A 16,850-nucleotide genomic window follows, 5' to 3' on the forward strand; every position below is an offset into this window, starting at 1 on the left:
CGAGCACAGGCTCCAGACGCACAGGCTCAGTAATTGTGGCTCACGGGCCTAGTTGCTCCGTGGCATGTGGGATCTTCCCAGACCAGGGCTCGAACCCGCGTCCCCTGCATTGGCAGGCAGATTCTCAACCACTGCGCCACCAGGGAAGCCCTATCTTTATTTTTTATAATTATAGTTGTAATTTGCAGTCCTTAGTGCCTTGATTACACTTTCCTAAAATGTTCAAACATCAGATAATGAAGGTAAATGCCTTGCTTATATTATAATCACCTTTGATGGATGGCAGTTATGAATTTAGCAGTTATATATTTTTAAAATACTTTAAATTATACTGTGCTTACTTCCTGGAATGAGCAATGGTCTAGGAATCATTAGAGCTAGACTTAACTAATTGTTTGATGTCAACTATATCATGTATTCTCTCAAACACATAATCATTGGCTTCTCATAGTTCTATTGTGAGGGTCAATCACTTTTTTTATAAACTTCCTTTTTTGCAGACTGAAAAACATTATGCAGATGTATTATTATTGTACTACACTAATACATTGATACTTAATATTTAAATTAGTAATAGGAAAAATATAGGAATAAAAATTATTCCGGAAAGTTGGAAAATGTTTCTGAATGTTCAAAATAGCATACTTCCCAGAAAGTGAAGTTCTTCTATAATATGAATTTTATACAACTACTAAAAATCTGAGTAAAATTTACTCTGTTTTCCTCTTTAGGTCACAAATCGAGACAACCCACTGTCATTTGGTATTTCCCTTCAGAATCTCAGCATGCAGGTACTTTGTTTAAAAAGAAATTCAACCATATTTAATTTTGCAGTATAGTTAATTAAATTAGTAATTACTGTTAATATATGCCAGCATCAGGAGTAGGTATCTGTGTAGAAGTGGTACAGAAAGTGCATAGACTGGATTGGAACTGAGGGTAGGTAGTTTCACAGTTCAAAAAATGGTTGACAGTCAAATTTAGTTTCAAACGTGAGAGCCTATTATTATTTGCCAATTATGATATTTGATACTTATTTTCTTTAAAAATCCATTCTGAATTTTAAATGCATAAGTACAAAATAAAAGTACTGTTCATTTCAGAATCTTTGATAAGTCATGAAAAGCCTCAAAAACAGATCATTTTATCATCACTGTTATTAATAATCGTGGCATACTTTCTTCCTGTCTGATTTTTCAAATTGAGAAATTTTAAAAGTATAGGAGCACATAGAGAATTATGAAACATTTGCTCATATCCAGAAGGCATGATTGTTGAATTTGTCATTTAGATTAAGTTTTAAATACTTTTAAAGAATAAGCTGTTATGAATAAAGTGTAAATTCCTTTTGTATTCCACTCCACTCTTCTCTCCCACCCAAGAGATAAACATCCTAAGTTTTTAAACTTCATATAATATAGCCATTAAAACTGTGTAGTATTTGGTAGATTTTTAAAAGTTTACATAAATATGTTATGTGATTCTTCTGTAAGTTCCCTTTTTCTCTACACATTGTTTGTGACATATATTTATTGCCATGTGTAGTTCAGTTGATTCAGTTCAACTGCTCTATAGTATTTCATTACATTCTTTTATTTGTTATGTTCATTAAGTTTTTGTGTATGATTTGTTTTTAAAACTTGGATCCACCTCAAGCAGAAAGAGAAAAAAGAAAAGTCAAAAGTTATTCAATAAAGTTGGGTGAGGTAAACTGTCAAATGCTACTGTTAACGCTGAAAAATAAGGATGGAGAATTAGCCATTGGATTTGGCAATGTGAAGGTGATTGGTAACTGTGTCAGCAGTGGTTTTCACCACTGGTTTTGGAGGTCCTTGGAAACTTGTCCCCCAGCCCAGACATATTAAATTAGAAACTCAGGTTGGGACCCAGCAATCTAGTTTAAAAAGCCTTCCAGGTGATCCTAATTGTATGAAAACTTTGAGCAACACTGTTCTAGTCCATTTAGTTCTCTAGAAGAAAATGAAAACCATCTTTTTAACATAAGCATCGGATATCAGTTTATTCCCCTCAGTGACTTTTCATTGCTCTCAGAATAAAGTCCGTAGTTTTGCCTTAAAATAGTTTATAATCCCCTTGTAATCTGTCCCCAGGTAAGATACCAAATTTTACCTCTTTCCGTTTTGAATATGTTCTTTGGCCATATTGGGCTATTTCACTTCTTTGAACATGTCGTATATTCAAATATCTTCCTACCGTGAATCATATTCCCTACTGAATTTAGAATTGACAATTTCTATTAATGTGTCACTTATTAGGTTAGATATCACTTTCGCCATCACATCCCTGAGGTTGAGGCTCCCACCATGTTCTCCCAGAGTACTGTGTATTTAACCTCCATAATGGCACTTACCTGTTTGTAATTTGTTTACTAGTTTGCTTTTCCACCAAGCAATGAGATCCTTGAATGCAGAATATTCAGTTAATATTCTTTGACTGAATGTTTATTATTATTATTTTAAAAAATTTATTTATTTTATTTTTGGCTGAATTGGGTCTTCGTTGCTGCCTGCGGGTTTTTTTTTCTCTAGCTGCGGCGAGCGGGAGCTACTCTTCTTTGTGATGCGTGGGCTTCTCACTGTGGTGGCTTCTCTTGTTGTGGAGCACGGGCTCTAGGCACATGGGCTTTAGTAGTTGTGGCACATGGGCTCAGTAGTTGTGGCTTGTGGGCTCTAGAGCACAGGCTCAGTAGTTGTGGTGTGTGGGCTTAGTTGCTCTGCAGCATGTGGGATCTTCCCAGACCAGGGCTTGAACCTGTGTCCCCTGCATTGTCAGGCGGATTCTTAACCACTGCTCCACCAGGGAAGCCCCTGAATGTTATGTTTTCAAGGACATTTTAATGGAAACTTGGTCTAGGGCATGATAGATTCTATTTATCACTCTGCCATTTCACATGCAAGTGACAGTTTTTTACTGCTTTTTATTTTCCTTTTTAGACAACTGATCAATACTGGATTCCATGTTTACATGATGAAACTGAGAAACTATTTCGTAAGGTAAAATAAACAAATACGTTTTGTCAACCCATGGGCTTGACAAAACATACTTTTAATTAGGAAGGCAAATGATAATATATAGATAAGGATTTTTGTGAATTGTGTTTACTTGCTTAACTGTTATATGACCAATTATTTGAGATTCTGAAAAAAGCATATGTTAAAAAATCTTCGATGAAAATGAGGCTTGTAATAAAATTGATTTATTTTCAGTTAATCCTATTGGATAACCTTTTTGCCTATTGGAATGTGAAGTCTCAGATGTTTTATCTTGGTAATTATGATGAATCATTGGTGAGTAAGTTTTTTTGATATATGCATATACACTTTTGTTGGTATCATATTTTGCATAAGGTTTTATTCATTGTCATTTATCTGACATACTGTAGTCAGTTGTCCTTTTTTTCCTTAGGCAAAATCCATTAGCAGAATTTACAGAAATAGGTGAATATATATGTGTCTGTACAGAAACATATAAACACATGCCTTTTTTTATATAATTGACATGCAACATTTATTAGTTACATGTATGCAACATAATGTTTTGATATTTGTATATATTGCAAAATGTTCACCACGGTAAGTCTAGTTAACATCCATCACCATACATAGTTACACAGTTTTTTTTCTTGTGATGAGAACTTTTAAGATTTACCCTTAGCAACTTTCAGATATGCAATACGGTATTATTAACTACAGTCGCCATGTTGTACATTACATCCGCATGACATAATAATTATTTTATAACTGGAAGTTTGGACCTTTTGACTCCCTTCATCAATTTTGCCCATCCCCACTCCCCCCCTATGGCAACCACCAGTCTATGAGTTTGTATCTATGAGTTTGTCTTTTTTTCCTAAATTCCACATGAAGTGAGATAATACAGTATTTGTTTTTCTCTGAGCTATTTCATGGTCCATTTGTGTTGTCACAAATGACACAATTTCATTCTTTTTTATGGCTGAGTGATATTCCATTGTGTGTGTGTGTGTGTGTGTGTGTGTGTGTGTGTGTGTAAAACATTTTCTTCATTCACCTTTTGGAGGACATTTAGGTTGTTTCCGTATCTTGGCTATTATAAATAATGCTGCAGTGAACATGGTACAGATATGTTTTCAAGTTAGTGCTTTTGTTTTCTTCAGGAAAATACTCAGAAGTGGAACTGTTGGATCATATGGTAGTTCTGTTTTAATTTTTTGAGGCTCTGCTATATTGTTTTCCATGGTGTCTGCACCAATTTGCATCCCACCAACAGAGCAGAAGGGTTCTCTTTTCTTCACATGCTCACCAACATTTGTTATTTTTTGTCTTTTTGAAAATAGCCATTCTAACAAGTGTGAGGTGGTATCTCTTTGTGGTTTTGATTTGCATTTCTCTAATGATTAGTGTTGTTGAGCATCTTTTAATGTACCTGTTAGCCATCTGTATTTCTTCTTTGAAAAATGTCTTTTCAGGTATTCTGCCCATTTTTTAATTGGATTGTTTATTTTTTTGATTTTGAGTTATATGGGTTCATTATATATTTCAGATATTAACCCCTTATCAGGTATATGATTTGCATATATTTTCTTTCATTCATAAGGTTCCCTTTTCATGTAATTGGTGGTTTCCTTTGCTGTGCAGAAGCCTTTAATTTGGTGTAGTCATAATTGTTTATTTTTGCTTTTGTTGCCTTTGTTTTTGTTGTCCAATCCAAAAAATCATCACCAAAACTGATGTCAAGGAAATTACCACCTGTTTTCTTCTAGGGATTTTTATGGTTTCAGGTCTTATGTTCAAGTCTTTAATCCATTTTGAGTTATTTTCATTTATCATGTAAGATAGTAGTGCAATTTCATTCTTTTGCATATGGCTGTCAAGGTTTCCCAGCACCATTTTTTGAAGAGACTGTCCTTTCCCCATTGTATATTCTTGGCTCTTTGTTATAAATTAACTGACCATATATGCATGGGATTTCTGGGTTGTCTCTTCTATTCTGTTGATCTGTATCTGTTTTTATGCCAGTACCATATTGTTTTGATTACTAAAGCTTTGTAATATAGTTAGAAATCAGGGAGGATGATGCCTCCAGCTTTGTTCTTCTTTCTCAAGATTGCTTTGGCTATTCGGGTTCCTTTGTGGTTCCATACAAATTTTAGTATTGTTTTTTCTATTTCTGTGAAAAATGCAGTTGGTATTTTGATGGTGATTGCATTGAATCTGTAGATTGCTTTGGGTAATATGGACATTTTAACAATATTATTCAAATCCATGAGCATGGAATGTCTTTCCATCAATTAGTGTCCTTTTCATTTTCTTTCCTCAGTGCCTTATCATTTTCAGGGTACAAGTCTTTCACCATGGTGAAATTTATTGTTACATTTTGATGCAATTGTAAATGGAATTTTTTTCTTAATTTCTCTTTCTGATAGTTTGTTATTAGTGTATAGAAACACCTCAGTTTTCCATATATTGATTTTTATATCCTGCAACTTTATTTAATTCATTTAGTATTAGTTTTAACAGTTTTTGGCAGAGTCTTTAGGGTTTTCTATTTATATTATTATGTCATCTGCAAATAGTGACAGTTTTACTTCTTCCTTTCCAATTTGTATGCCTTTATTTTTCTTACCTAATTTCTCTGGCTAGGACTTCTAATACTGTGTTGAATAAAAGTGGTGAAAGTGGGCCTCTTTGTCTTGTTCCCGATATTAGAGGAGAAGCTTTCAGCTTTTCACTCTTGAGTATGATGATAGCTGTGGGCTTGTCATCTATGGCCTTCATTATGTTGAGATACGTTACCTCTGTATCCACTTTGTTGAGAGTTTTTTTCATAAATAGATGTTGAATTTTGTCAAATTTTGTGTATGTGCTTGTACACATATATATAAACACACATATCCTAAAACTTTCTAGAGCATTCTTATATAATAGTAGTTTAATGAGCTAGTGTCTAACCATTTTAATATTTTCTTAGCTAAGTTCTGCTAAGTTTGAGTTATTTTTTAAATTGCTTTTAGGCATTTTTCTTTTGCATATAATAGAATTTTGTAGAATAAAGGTATATTGGCATGAATATAAATAAAATCCATTTGTCTTTTAATAGGACAGCCTGAGGAATGGTATTGCTGATGAAAGTATTCCAGAAGGTTATGATTTTGGTAAGTACATTTCATAAAATAAATGTACAATTAAAGTAATCAGTATAAATTTTAAATGAATATTGTTGATGTCACTGTGATATTTCATATTAATTTTCCTACAAAATTAAATATATTTATAATATATATGCAGAAGCAAAACACTTTTCTGTATCATTTGTGTTGACGATTCTCAAATCTGTCACTTCAAGTTTGACTTATTTCTCCTTTACCCTACTGTTATTTCTGGCTGTTCCAGTCAGAGTCTGATGAAGAAAGAGAAACCACATAGTAATTTGAGCAGGGAAAGTATTTATGAAGAATTACTAAATATACCAGGGGATTAGAGTAACAAGGGATTGGCTAATAAAAAGTAAAGAGAACTCTAAAGAATATAAGAATAGTAGATAGAAGGAACAGCCCTTACCCTAGGACTTAGGTGGAGTGTCCAAAGAAGAGGGTCTACCTCCCTCAGCACTGAGATCTAGAACTTGTTGGAAAGGGCGTGGCCATGGGTCACTAGGAGGCAGGAAAGTCTGTGGTGCCCTGCCAGTTAAACCTATAAATTCGCATTCAGGAACTTTAGGGAAACAGACCCTTTAGGGAGCCTCATGGAGAGTTGTCTCCAGAAGGCACTCCACTCTTAAACTGCCTTAGCAGCGTACTGAGAGAATTTGCTGGCTGTTGGATGGTGCAAGCTGCCATGTACTGCAGGAGTCTGGTGCTGAAGAAATCTGTTGTGCTGGAGGACCTGGACACTGGAGAAGCCATTTTCTTTAGGAGCTGCATGTTGGAGAACCATGGCATTGCAGGAGTCTGCTGAATGAGCACATTAGAACCAGGAAGCATAACTCCTTGCTCCTGCAGTATCTCTCCCGTGTCCTCTGCTGATAAAGATTAACATTATGCTAGCTGGTAAAGAAAAAATATTTAAAGGACCCAAATCTAGGTTTTAGAGCAGTCAGGGAAGGGTGATCTGGAGGTTATGGGCAATCAGTTGATAACTGGCACACTTGCTGGAGGGGGAAGGATGAATGAAGGATTTCTTTTTGGTTTTGTTTTTTTATTTAAGGGGAGAGATAGCAGCTTGTTCATAGGCTAAGATTGGAATGATCCATAGAACATGAAAAATAAGAGAGAAGGGATTATTTCTGTATTGACATGGGTGAAAGGGGGTAGAATCTAGTGTACAAGTGGAGTGCTTTGCCACAGGTAGGAGCATGGTCAGTTTGTTTATAAGGTAGATTACAGTTATAGGAGAGAAGTCCGGGACTTCCCTGGTGGCGCAGTGGTTAGGAATCCGCCTGCCAACGCAGGGGACACGGGTTTGAGCCCTGGTCCGGGAGGATCCCACATTCCGCAGAGCAACTAAGCCCATGTGCCACAACTACTGAGCCTGCGCTCTAGAGCCCGCGGGCCACAACTGCTGAGCCCGTGTGCCTAGAACCCGTGCTCCGCAACAAGAGAAGCTACCACAATAAGAAGCCCACGCGTTGCAACGCAGAGTAGCCGCTGGCTCGCTGCAACTAAAGCCTGCATGCAGCTACGAAGACCCAACACAGCCAGAAAGAAAGAAAGAAAGGAAGGAAGGAAGGAAGGAAAGAAAGAAAGTCTGTCTTAGTGTTGGGTGAACAAGTAAATATGGTGGTTGGAGTTAATGGGATTTTTTTTCTTCTGAACTCTTTTTTTTTTTTTAAACTACCTGAGGAATTAGAGGTTTTCAGAGGGAGGAGGGGCTATGAGATAGCCATGTAGGGGAATGAGAGAGTGAATTGATGAGAACAGTATTATCAAAGTGCGGTTTAGACTAGCAACATCAGTATCACTTGGAAACATGTTAGAAATATAAATTCCAGGGCCCATCCCAGACATACTGAATCAGAACCTCTGAGAGTGAAGCTTAGCAATCTATTTTTAACAAGCTGTCCTAGTGATTCTGATGAATACTACAGTTTGAGAACCACTGGGTCAGAGTAGGGGTTGGCTAATTTTCTTTTTGCAAAGGGCCATGTAGTAAACAAACATTTTACATTTTATAGGTCATGTATAGTCTCTGTCACATATTTTTCTGTTTCTTTTAAACAACCCTTTAAAAGTATAAAAATCATTCCTAGCTCACTTGCTATACAAAAACAGGCTATGGTATAGGTTTGGCCTATCCCTGGACTAAAAGAATATTGTGTGATTAGTCAACAACATTAAGTACCTACTTGAGATTTATGACATTAACGTGAGACCAATCAGTGTGATTTTGTTTTTTCCCAACCACATACAGCTGCTTAGGTATTGATGTGGAGTGAATAGAGGTATGGAGTAAATAGAGTGGCTTTATTTAGAATTCGAGTTTTGCCTAGTAAGTACTGACAAAGTGAGAAGGGCAAAGGAGTTAAAGGGTGAATGCAAGGGAATGACTGAAATAACTGTCAACAAGGTAGGGAGAGAGCTGAGGACATGAAGCAGAAGTGAAAGACAGAGCAAAGATAGAGGATCAATGAATGGTAGTTCCCTTAAGACTTGAGGTTTGGTATTGGATTACTAGAGAGATAGGTGGTGGTGGTAGGAGAGTTGGATGCTTGAGCCTGAGTTTATTGAGAGGTTGAGGATATCGGTATGATAAGGTCTAGTGGATGAGGTGAGGGGGGAAGAGTCCAGGGAACTGAGCGGCTATGGTATTGGAACGATCATTTGTATATTGAAATAATCCAGAAATTAGAGTTGCCAGGAGCTAAAATCTGAGAGAGATGGGAGAGGGTGAAGCCCAGGGATGGATAAATTATTGTAACCAAGGAGGGTATAGTGGGTGGTATAGTCTTGTTTAACAAGAGTTAAAGCTGGAGGAGAGGAATAATTTTACTTTTCAAATACTGGTATTATTGCTTTATACATATACTTTCTAAACTTTCTCTTTCAATATCCTTCCATTTATGTACATATACATTTTTCTCATTTTTAACTGTATAGTATTCTGTTGTATAGAATAATGAATTTAACTGGTCCCCTATTGATGAATACCTTCTTGTTCTATTCAAATTTAAAGTATTTTTGAAATTAGTGCTATACCTCAGGGATGATTAAAACAAGAGGAATATATTATCTTTGTATACAAATTAGCTTATAATTTAGTGGTTGATCTCTTTCTAGATTCTGCTATTACTGGTCTCCCTCTGCATTATTCTTATTCTTTTTGGCACTAAATGCAAAGGGTTGAGAGAAATCCTAGATTATGGGTTGAGCCAAGAAGGTTATCTTGGATAAACTCTCATCTTATCTCCTCTCCTTTTTCAAGTTAAAAGTGGGGACAGATGGATACAGAGACACTGACCCGAAATTCAGGAATTATAATTATATAATGAAAGTCAGTGGCTAAATAAAATATTTTTCCCCTTAGCATTTCTAATGTATATTCATTCCTTAAAACTATACTTTTATTAAAATTGTCTTACTGGACTGTTTTGCCTTTTAGAGAGTGTTCCTGCTTGTAAGGGTTATTTTGTTTTGAGGGGGAGTTCAGTTAGCTTTTATTGTACTCATAAAAGACAATATGAATTATAGATAGGAAAAATATGAAAGACTCTTCAACACTAAGTGACAGTTCATATGATCAAGTCATAGCAGTATGGAAATCTGGGAGCTGTAGAAAGGGTATATAAGAAATGAAAATCAGCATTTTCAACTTGATTCCTTTAGCACTTTGAGACTCTTGAAAAAAACTCAATTTAATTTTTAAAAATCTGTGTTATTTTCCAGTATTTCGCCCCATATCTGCTAATGCCAAACTTCAGATGAATCGCGGATTGGATTTTGACTTTTCTGCCCCCAAAATAAGCCTGGATGTTGAGTTACATGACATAACAATTGAATTTAATAAACCACAGGTGATTTTTTTTAAATGAAATTTTAAATTGTGAGTTATAGTTTGATGAAAGGAGAGCTAAGATTTTAAGTGTTTTTCAAAAACTCATAATGGTGTATGATAACATTTCCTTTAAAAAGTCAATAATTTAACTTTTATCTTTGACAATTAAAAAATCTGAAACATTTAAGAACTTTAATTTTTTTCATTCTTCAGTATTTCAGTCTTATGGAACTTCTTGAATCGGTTGATGTGATGACGCAAAATCTACCATACAGGAAATTCAAACCTGATGTACCTCTCCACTACCATGCCAAAGAATGGTAATATGCCTTAAATTTTTTCAAATTGAAGTACAATCGACATATATTAGTTTCAGGCGTACGACATAATGATTCGATATTGGTATATATTGCAAAATGATCACCACAATAAGTCTAGTTAACATCCAATATCATGCATAGTTAACAAAATTATATTTTTTGTTATAAGAACTTATAAGATCTATTCTCTTAGCAACTTTCAAATATGCCATACAGTATTATTAACTGTCGTTGCCATGCTGTACATTATATCCCCATGACTTATGTATTTTATAACTGGAAGTTTTTTGGATCCCCTTCACCCATTTTGCCCATTCCCGACCCACTGCCTCTGGCTACCACCAGTCTATTCTTGGGATCTATGAGCTCATTTTTTTAAATTCAATATATAAGTGAGATCATACAGTATTTGTCTTTCTTTTTCTCTGTCTGACTTATTTCACTTAGCATAATGCCCTCAGTAGCCATTCATGTTGTCACAAATGGCAAGATTTTATTCCTTTTATGGTTGAATAACATTTCATTGTTTGTATATATATATACACACATTTTCTTGATCCATTCATCCATCAGTGGGCACTTGGTTGTTTCCATATCTTGGCTCTTGTAAATAATGCTGCAGTGAACGTGGGGGTGCATGTATCTTTTTGAATTAGTGTTTTCATTTTCTTCAGGTAAATACCCAGTGGAATTGCTCAATCTAAGTTTTTTAAGATTTAAAAAAATATGGTATAAAAGTGAATTTCTTGACTTTTTAAGATACTCTTTAAGGGCTGATAGAAACTATAATGTAATATTTGTCTTGAAACACTTGTAGTGGCATTTGCTTATTACATGAGTAAAACTGAGTTAAAGGATTCTTTATAATGAATTTACAACTGGAAATACTAGCATTCCATTCATTTACTGTATTTTTGGAATTATTAAGAAACCATATCCCAGTTTGTTTTCTAACCATGTCTTTTTTTTAGTTTTCAAACTTTGGTATCAGACATATTAAACCTATTATAAACCTGAAAGGTAGTCTATAAAGTGCAACCCCTTTTTAAGATTCAAAAGTCTTATTTTTCCAGTTATTAAGCTCTTGCCTAGTTTCTAGAAGTTGCAATTACTCTTTCAGTTGACTACTTTCATTACTATTCAGGTGGCTGAACTGCTAGTTGCCAATTAATACTTTAATAGGTTTTCTGTAGAACTATATTTATTGTAACAAAATTCAGTGATTTTGATTATTTTCATTTAGGAAAGAGATAAGACTAAATAGTGTATTATTATTATTATTTTTTAAATTAATTAATTAATTAATTTATGGCTGTGTTGGGTCTTCGTTTCTGTGCGAGGGCTTTCTCTAGTTGTGGAAAGCGGGGGCCACTCTTCATCGCGGTGCGTGGGCCTCTCACTATCGCGGCCTCTCTTGTTGCGGAGCACAGACTCCAGACGCGCAAGCTCAGTAATTGTGGCTCACGGGCCCAGCCGCTCCGCAGCATGTGGGATCTTCCCAGACCAGGGCTCAAACCCGTGTCGCCTGCATTGGCAGGCAGACTCTCAACCACTGCGCCACCAGGGAAGCCCCTAAATAGTGTATTATTAATTACTAATAGGGCTGGGAAGAAGCAAGTGCCCAGATAATATACCATTTTCATAGTCTCTGTATTATGTATGCTGTTAGAGTAGAAGCAATATCAGTTATATTTTATACTGTTGGTTTGAGGGTGTTTTAAGTGTAGGGTTTTTGTTTTTATTTTTTAACTAGGTGGGTTTATGCTATACGTGGTATTCTTGAAGTAAATGTTCAGCCCCACTTACGGATGTGGTCATGGAAGCATATAAGAGAACACAGGCAAAAAATGAAACAATATAAAGAACTGTATAAAAGAAAGCTAACAAGTAAGAAGCCATCTGGTGAACTTCTCAACTCTTTGGAGGTTAGCATTTAAAAAATTTGTTAAATATTTTGTACTACTTAACTCCTCAGTCTTTAGTGACTAACACTCCCTACTTACCTGTTCTAATTTGTACTGATCATTCTCTGTCTCTTTTACTTACTAGACTTTTTCATACTCCTTAACTTCAGTTGGATGTTACAAACCCTGGTGAAGTTTTCCTGTGTGCATTTGGAATTTGAGATTCTCCTCAATCTGGAGAGATTTGGGTTTATGCAAATAGTAACTTGAAGCCTCACATTATTATGACATTTACAAACCTCAAAAGCCTAGAAAATATTTGCTCCATTGATTCCAGTCTTCTCTGTGTTGGTTTCAAAGCCTTATGTTATGTCACCACTCCATATTTCCCTATGTTACCATCTAACTGTGCATTAATCAAATAAATGTCCTGTCTTCTATATGTATATGCTTATACTTATAGCCAAGTCTGCTCATGCATTCCATCTGCCTTTCTTCATCTCTATCTCAGTTTTACTCTTTCCTCAAGTTTTGCTTAAGTCCCATCTCTTGTATGAACTTTCCTGAATTTTTTGCTCAAACAGTGCTCTTTTTCCTCTTAATCCTTGTGGCATTTCTGGTCTTCACCAGCAACTTTACACTTAATTAGCCGTCTCCTGAGTTCTCTAAATATTAGTCTTAATCTTTTAGCATTACGGTATATTCTAGACGGGACTGTTTTACAGATGGATGAAGTACAGCTTAGGGAGTCTAAGAAGAGTTAGTCTCTCAAAATTAATGGAACCGTTATGAATCCAGGCCAATTTCCAAAAAACTCCCTAAGATTGAGTTTTATTTTTATTTTGAAGTAGAAGACTTTCTGAAGACCTAGGCTATTATGAATGCTTGGGTTTCTGCTTTGGTGGTTACAGATTTCCTTACCTAGTTTTGGATCTTAACCGTAACCCTCTAAGTCTATTGGACTGCAGAACCCTGAGTAAAGTTTTCCAGGTAATGGTTGGTCATCACTGTTTCTCTTTGGGACTAAAAGTGGTTTGAGCATGAAGCTCTCAAAAGTAATCATGGAAATAATGTATAGATATGATGAGAGATTGAGCTTATCTCAGTTTATTTCAGTAGCTATACTGAAATACTTGGAGAAGTATAAAATTTAAAAACAAGTTTTATGTGTATCTAGATCTACTTGATGTATCTTAATGATGACGTATGAAATGTGCATGTAATATGAAGGACTTAAAATTGTATTTTTAGTTGAAAGTGACACTGATGTGTTTACCCTTAACTGTAGTTAAAGCCCAAATAAAAGTCATTTTAAACAGTGCATGTATATTATCTTCTAATGCGTGCCTGTATATCTTGTAGTATTCTAACTCTTACATGCATGACATGTATGATTTCTTTGTTCAGAAAGTTGTTCCATCATTACTAATTTCCAAGCTGACATATATACAAGCATTGCTTTTCAGAATTTAACAGGAATATTATGTTGATGGGTGACCTGTTTTCTGCTTCCTATCTCTTCTTTAGTACAGCAATTTGATAGAGAATATATGAAAATTATTTATATAAAGTTATTTATGTAAACACTTTATTTGTATTTTTAGGAGTTGGAAAAGACTTTGGATGTATTTAATATAACTATAGCAAGACAACAGGCAGAAGTTGAGGTAATTCCGGATTGTCTTTCAATTAGTAAAAATAAATCTAGAATTTATACAGATTTGATAGATGTTGTGATGTTATTGGTATTGTGCTGTAATATACTATTTCCTAAAAAGGGTTCAAATTTGCTTATTTATATTATAAGAAAATTTGATGCACTGTTTTGCCACATGTATTTAAACCAGACAGGTTCTATGGGAAAAAAATTCTTTCTAACTAATTGGGCTTATCAAATACTGAGAGTTCATATGAAGGTGAAAGCCAATTTTTTTTCCCCCATTACCATTGCTTATAAGACAGTGGTGCTAAGTACCTGGTAATCCTAAATTCTGATGTTTGGCCAATGTTGTGGTTACTATGTTTTATTGTCAGTATGATTATTGTTTATACTTATTCACTAAAGTAGATAAGTTTTAGAAATATCCTGTTTCTTTAGATTACTAAATAAAGGATAATTTGTCATTTATTTGTAAATTTATTCATTTTAGATAAAGAAAGCTGGATACAGGATTTTCAGAGAAGGAGCACAAGAGTCAGAGGATAATAAAGGATGGTTTAGCTGGCTGTGGACTTGGTCAGAATCACGTACTAAACAACAACCAGATCTTAAACCTGGAAGTATGTCCATTTCATTTTATAGTAGTGCAGTTTATCATCAGGCTGTGGTAGTGTAGCTAACCATCAGGTGTGAAATTTAAGTTTTGCAGGAAATTTTCTCTTTCATTAAAATAGGCATTTTAAGTATATATACATATGATATATAATTCTTATTATCAGTAAAATTACTATTAAATATTGTAAATATATGTGTTAAATAAAAATCAAATAAAATAAATTTTTAAAATCTTAATAATGCTTGCAAAATAGCATTATGTCTAGAGGATTTAGTAAGTGCATATAGCACAGTCATAGATAAAATAAAAATTCCAAAAGGGTATAAACCACTGTGAATTTTTATCGAAATTATTTGTTGGAAAGATTTTTGCTTCCCAACAAAATGCTTAAGACCATGGAGGCTTAGGGGCTTAAGTTTACATTCTAGATCTATCGTTTATTAGCAGTGTGGCCCTGGCAAATTATTTAAGCTCTCTAAACCTCAATTTCATCATCTGTAATAAAATGTGGAGAAATGATATTAATATTACCTACTTTGTACGCTAAGTATGTTGCTTAGCACAATGCCATTAAGTGCCTAATACAGGTATCTATTTTGTGTGCTTAATACAAATATTTAGAAATTTATATTGCTAAATTTATGTATTTAGCAATTTATATTTTGGGAGAATAAACCTTCTAAAATTGGCAATGCCATCCTAGCATTCAGTGAATATAATTTCTTAAAAGTATTATAAAAAGAGAGTAAAATTTGCATTTAATTTATTAAAAGCAGCTAAATTTTGGGTCGGTTTTATCTTGTTACCAGTTAAGAACATAAAACACTTCTTTATGATTTTTAGGTCTTGAAGAAATGTTGACACCTGAAGAAAAAACTTTACTATATGAAGCAATTGGCTATAGTGAAACAGCAGTTGATCCAACCTTGCCAAAAACAGTAAAATGTTTTCTTGCCTTATACCTGAGCATTTAGTGATAGATATGCCTATTTTTAATCCTTTCATAAATATATGTTACTGAGTTGTTCTGTGATCTTTCTTTGAGTCTATAAATATTGCATTTATTTTAGTTTCCAAGGTAGGGATAAAAATTGTCCCCTACTTTTTAGTGTTATGTGGTGATCCTTTAATATACGAAGGGTTGTTTTTGAAGTATTTTTCTGGTTTTTGGAAAGAAAAACTATATAAATAGGAGTATTTGTTGTATTTATATATATATAGATATATATAGATATATATATACATATAGATAATTTTTTTCATTTTATTCCTCTGAATATACTCTAGTTTGAAGCCATGAAGTTTTTTGCTCACTTGAAAAGTATGTCTATTATTCTAAGAGAACAACAACAAAAATATGAACTGTTAGATATTGTAGTGGAAGAATTTAGCACTTTGATTGTGCAAAGACCAGGAGCACAAGCAGTTAAGTAAGTATTAATTTATTTTCTCTTATCTGTAAGAAAATATTTCACTGTGAGGTTGGAATTTAGTCATACAGTATTTTGTAAAGAGTACTGTGGTTTAATTTGTCCTTTTGTATTTTTAGAAAGGTAGTTTTTTTCATTAATATATATATTTTGGGATTGTTAAAATAACACATGTTCAGTAGAAAACTTCATGCCCAGAGACGCTAAAGAATAATACAAAAATGTCAGCAATCACACTATTGAAAAAGAAACAGCATTAACAATTTTGTTTTTATCTGGGAATGTCTTTATTTTATCTTCTGTTTTAAAAATAGCTTTATTGAGGTATAATGCACATACCATACAATGCACCCATTAAAGCGTACAATTCACTTTTTTGTCACACTGTATTGTATACCAAATCCACATGGTATATTTACAAGGTTGTACAACAGTTATCATTACCCAATTCCAGAACACTTTAACACCCCGAAAAGGAAACACTAATACCCATTAGCAGTCACTCCCCATTGCTCCCTCTCCCCAGTGTCTGGTAAAACTATTTTACTTTCTTTCTTTTTTAAAAAAAATTTACTTATTTATTTATTTTTGGCTGCATTGGGTCTTCGTTGCTGCGCACGCGGGCTTTCTCTAGCTACGGTGCGCGGGGGCTACTCTTTGTTGTGGTGTGTGGGCTTCTCATTGCGGTGGCTTCTCTTGTGGAGCATGGGCTCTAGGTGCACGGGCTTCAGTAGTTGTGGCTTGTGGGCTCTAGAGCGCAGGCTCAGTGGTTGTGGCACATGGACTTAGCTGCTCCGTGGTATGTGGGATCTTCCCAGACCAGGGATCAAACCCATGTCCCCTGCACTGGTGGGCAGATTCTTAACCACTGTGCCACCAGGGAAGTCCTACTAATTTACTTTCTATTTCTAAGAATTTGTCTGTTTGGGGC

General features: G+C 34.7%; 1 protein-coding gene across 5 annotated transcripts in view; it reads left to right on the forward strand.

The window, feature by feature from the left end:
- VPS13A (vacuolar protein sorting 13 homolog A) overlaps positions 1-16,850 on the forward strand; it is a 258,210-nt gene that overhangs the window by 35,435 nt on the left and 205,925 nt on the right. For 4 of the 5 annotated variants that reach the window (XR_009503701.1, XM_059924955.1, XM_059924957.1 and 1 more), the window contains exons 7-17: positions 732-791; positions 2,955-3,014; positions 3,228-3,308; positions 6,100-6,154; positions 9,881-10,008; positions 10,203-10,309; positions 12,063-12,234; positions 13,818-13,880; positions 14,364-14,493; positions 15,333-15,427; positions 15,777-15,919. Coding sequence is in view for 4 of the 5 variants with exons in the window: in XM_059924955.1 (XP_059780938.1) it covers positions 732-791; positions 2,955-3,014; positions 3,228-3,308; positions 6,100-6,154; positions 9,881-10,008; positions 10,203-10,309; positions 12,063-12,234; positions 13,818-13,880; positions 14,364-14,493; positions 15,333-15,427; positions 15,777-15,919 (1,094 nt within the window). In the remaining variant the exon portion in view is untranslated. The remainder of the gene's footprint in view (positions 1-731; positions 792-2,954; positions 3,015-3,227; positions 3,309-6,099; positions 6,155-9,880; positions 10,009-10,202; positions 10,310-12,062; positions 12,235-13,817; positions 13,881-14,363; positions 14,494-15,332; positions 15,428-15,776; positions 15,920-16,850) is intronic. The other variant, XM_059924956.1, reaches the window with a different exon arrangement.

The sequence above is a fragment of the Balaenoptera ricei genome, chromosome 6, assembly GCF_028023285.1.
Source record: "Balaenoptera ricei isolate mBalRic1 chromosome 6, mBalRic1.hap2, whole genome shotgun sequence".
NCBI classification, from domain to species: domain Eukaryota; kingdom Metazoa; phylum Chordata; class Mammalia; order Artiodactyla; family Balaenopteridae; genus Balaenoptera; species Balaenoptera ricei.